The sequence below is a fragment of the Ipomoea triloba genome, chromosome 14, assembly GCF_003576645.1.
Source record: "Ipomoea triloba cultivar NCNSP0323 chromosome 14, ASM357664v1".
Classification (NCBI taxonomy): Eukaryota; Viridiplantae; Streptophyta; class Magnoliopsida; order Solanales; family Convolvulaceae; genus Ipomoea; species Ipomoea triloba.
This window is the reverse complement of record NC_044929.1, coordinates 2,366,067-2,369,958: the sequence shown is the minus strand read 5'-3', so window position 1 is coordinate 2,369,958 and position 3,892 is coordinate 2,366,067. Positions and strand designations below refer to the sequence as shown.

Here is a 3,892-nt window from a genome sequence, read left to right as displayed (position 1 = left end):
ACTAGCGTTTCGATTTTAAAGTTTATGACTGGATTTTTTTATTTTATTTGGTTCAATAGTTCACTTTTTACTGCTTAAGGTCTAACATTTACGGTTTAGACTTAATATTTAGCTTTTTCGTTAATTTTATAAAATTTATTAGGTTGCATATTTAAGTGTTAAAATTTGCACTCAAATAGACAAAATAATGCACCCAAAGACCAAAAAAGTACCAAAACGTCACCGTTTAAAAAGAAATTCCTCATGATGGCCGATTGATCTAGACTAGATCAATAACTAAGATTTAGCCCTATTTTTTATCTGACCAATTCTTTACCATGGTTCGATCTTGTGACCACCCATTTGGTTGTACGTTGAACAGTCACCTGTCACCTTCCGGTCAACTCCGACAATGCTTCAAGGACTAACACCAGTGACGGCCGACTGCTGAACGGTCATTGGTCACCTTCTCAAGTTGGAGAAGGCGAGTAGCAAGTCGACTTGTTCTGCCAAAGAATACCGTCTATTGGTCACCTTATTGAAAGGCAATTGACAACCATTCAACAATCGTCGGTGTTAGTCCCAGGAATGGGCTTAACTACACCTTTTAAAAATTTAAGGATCTAATTGATTTTTCGAATAAAGTTTAGGGCATAGTTATTTCACCATTTTCCAAAAAGAAAAAATGAATAGTAAAAATGTAAACTATTGGAATGGTAACATTTGTGTAAATAGTTAAAATAAAATTACTATTTCATTCTAAAAAGAAATTATTACTTATTTTTATTTATAATAGTTATTAGCATTGTAAAATCATCCAATATTTATACTGATACACCTTTTATCATTTATTGCTGATAATAACCCAATGAATCCCATACATAGATAAGTAGTGACCCTACCATCAATTAATCACAATCATTTCAACTGCTCTCTTCCTCCCACTTTATTCATATCCATAAGATCATAACCTCACAATTCTATCATTTTAAACCCTCACCCACCCCCCTTGCTCTATCTCCCTCTGATCTATATATAGCAGGCACACAATCATATTACACATCTCAGCTCTATCTGTACCTTTCATTTCACACATACATTCATACCTATACTTATAGGACACTAAGAATTGAAGGTCATCAGAAAATGTCCAAGAAATTGTTCCACTGGAGAAATGAGTCAGGAGAGCTTGATGTCTTTGAGGCTGCAAACTATTTTGCTGGAGCCAATGATCATCATCAAGTTTCCAATTGCCACAAGCTTCTTAGACAGGGCTGCAACAATCAAGCCTGGAGAAGTGGAAGAATGAGCCTTGACATGCCTCCTGTGCCAGCCATCAAACTTTCTTCCACCCCATTTGGTACATTATATTTCATAATTATATATAGTCCTCTGTTATGGTAACTAATTCAAACAAAATGCCATTATGGGAATAGGTACTCACAATCGAATACATATTCTCTTAGGATCGAACGCTTACCACTACGTCAAAAGCACACCTGGCCTGCCAGCCTTGATTGCTTATTTCCTTATAGGGTCACACATTTTCGAAATTCAAAATGTTGGACTTGGCCCTTTACCGGTCTTTGTCCAACAATCCTTTCCCAGCACCCTTCCCGTGACTTTTCGAAAGTCAGGATGCTGGACTTGACTCTTTATCGGCTTCCTCCCAACAATCTTCACCCAGCATGAGTCAATTCCCGTGACTTTTCGAAAGTCAAGATGCTGGACTTAGCCCTTTACCGGCCTCTGCCCAACAATCCTCTCCCAGCACCAACCAGTTCCCGTGATCGGATTCTGATACTATTTTTAGGATCAAATGCTTACCACTAAGCCAAAAGCTATAGTTAGAAGCAAAGACGTAACTTTATTTTTTTTATATCACGCGCTACACATTTTCAAGAGCCAATGTGCTTAATTTGGCTCTCTACCGGCCTCCTTTCAATAATCCATTTAGTCACATGGTGCTAGACTTGACTCTTACGGCTCCCGCCTAACAAATATTGATAATTTCGTCTTTTGTCCTGTCACATCAGATGAGACAGCACAAATGACACAAAAAGTTTCCCAATTAAGTAGCTTAGTTTTGCTTACTAATTCATAATCTTTGTTTTACATGTAAAGGGTATGGTTTATTTAATTTAAATATAATTGCTTCAATAACTTAATTAAATAAATGTTACCCTCCCCTCCAAACAGGCACATCATCACTGCATCCTTCACAAATGGAAAAGCCTGCAGCCGCCATGAAAGGCAAGTGTAAGCACCCAATTCCAAGCTCTCCAGGAGGGAAACTAGCCAGCTTCTTGAACTCCCTCTTCAACCAAAAAAACACCTCTAAGAAGAAGAAGAAATTAAACTCCAACACAAATAATGAAGATTCTCAAACCCCATCTGGGTGGATTAGGAGGAGAAGAAGCAGCTTAAGTGAACTCTACGGAAAGAAAAACCCATCAAACACTGTTTACAATCATAATAACAATTCTGCATCTTCAAATTCTGGGTTTAGAACACCCCCTCCATATCCCAAGAACTCATGCAAGGATAAACAAAACCCAGAAAACATGTTTAAGTTCATCAGCAGTGGGATTAATTCAGAGAGGAGGAGCGTTATTCATCACTGGGCAGATGAATATCCATCGGAAGAGACTGAAGAGAGAAAAATTGAGGAGGATTATGATCGAGGGACGGATAGTGATTCGAGCTCTGATCTGTTTGATTTGCCAAACAGGGAATTATTGGATTACTATTCAACTGGTTTGCCTGTTTATCAGACTACCCAGATGAATAGTATCAACAGTAATAATGCGCCCATTTCTGCCACCGTGATTTGATTTGATTTTGTTCGTTCCCAGATTTTTTTTTTCTACTTAATTAGATAGCCACAAATTTTATGTACTAGTATTGATGTACATAGGGTAAAACGTTTTTATCTTCAAACATATTCTGATCTCGTTAATCAAGTTGCATTGGTCAATCTCTGAATTACAATTGAGTACGGTTAATTATAGATCAGAGGGTAATTAAAACTTTTAAAGAATTTAAGTGGTGCGCGACACATCCGATCTAATTTCGAACTTAAAGGGGATTTAGAGCGGTTAAAACAGGCAGCAAGCCGGCCTGCCCCGCCACTTGTGATATAAGAATCATGTTTCACTCACTTAACTACTCCTTTTGATATATAGCTTCTAATAATATTTTTTTCTTGACTTTTTTACCTTTTCTAAATTTTAGGTTCTTTATACGAGATGTCAGTTCTTAATAAGAAAGTTGTTGTATTGCTAATCTCAACTCTGGTCTATCAATTTTTGCATTTTAAAAATTTTTTATCATCATGTTTAAATTTAGCATAATTTAAAATATCTCTTATAGTTATAAAATAAGCTATTTTTAATTTTAATAAAGTACTAAAAATGAATAGTTGAAAATCAAATTGGACTAATATTAGATTCAAATGCCAAAAAAGAAAAAAGAAAAAAACACACAATAACCAATGAACTAAATTTAAATGTCAGAAACTTTATTGTGGGCTATCGAGAAAGGCTAGCGACATGTGATTATTGATTTTATTTTATTTTTTTTGAAAATGTGACTATTGGATCTGATTGCTTATTATTTTGTCAGTTTTTGAATGACCCGTCTCCAAACAACTCTTATGCTGGTTGTATTTTGAGAGTAACCTTTCAAAGTAAGGGATTCATTGTGTGCAGTGAATAAAGGTTTAGCCTCCTCCTAAGTAATTTGTCGGGCCGAAACATGCATGGTGCTCTTAGGATTGAAGATTCAGCCTTTGAGAAACAATTTAATTAATTCATGATAAAAATTAATTAAGTCATGAATAGTTAATATAATGAATGTCAAGGACTACTCAAATTATTAATGGCTGTGAAACCAAATCAGCATGTGCAGCCAA

At 35.8% G+C, this 3,892-nt stretch overlaps 1 protein-coding gene across 1 annotated transcript; it reads left to right on the top strand.

The window, feature by feature from the left end:
* The first annotated feature begins 1,035 nt into the window (after nucleotides 1-1,035).
* Nucleotides 1,036-2,964, top strand: LOC116004155 (protein BIG GRAIN 1-like E). Its single transcript, XM_031244083.1, has 2 exons — nucleotides 1,036-1,339; nucleotides 2,179-2,964. The coding sequence occupies exons 1-2, from the start codon at nucleotides 1,126-1,128 to the stop codon at nucleotides 2,811-2,813; spliced, it is 849 nt and encodes a 282-aa protein (XP_031099943.1). The 5' UTR covers nucleotides 1,036-1,125; the 3' UTR covers nucleotides 2,814-2,964.
* Nucleotides 2,965-3,892: the final 928 nt, after the last annotated feature.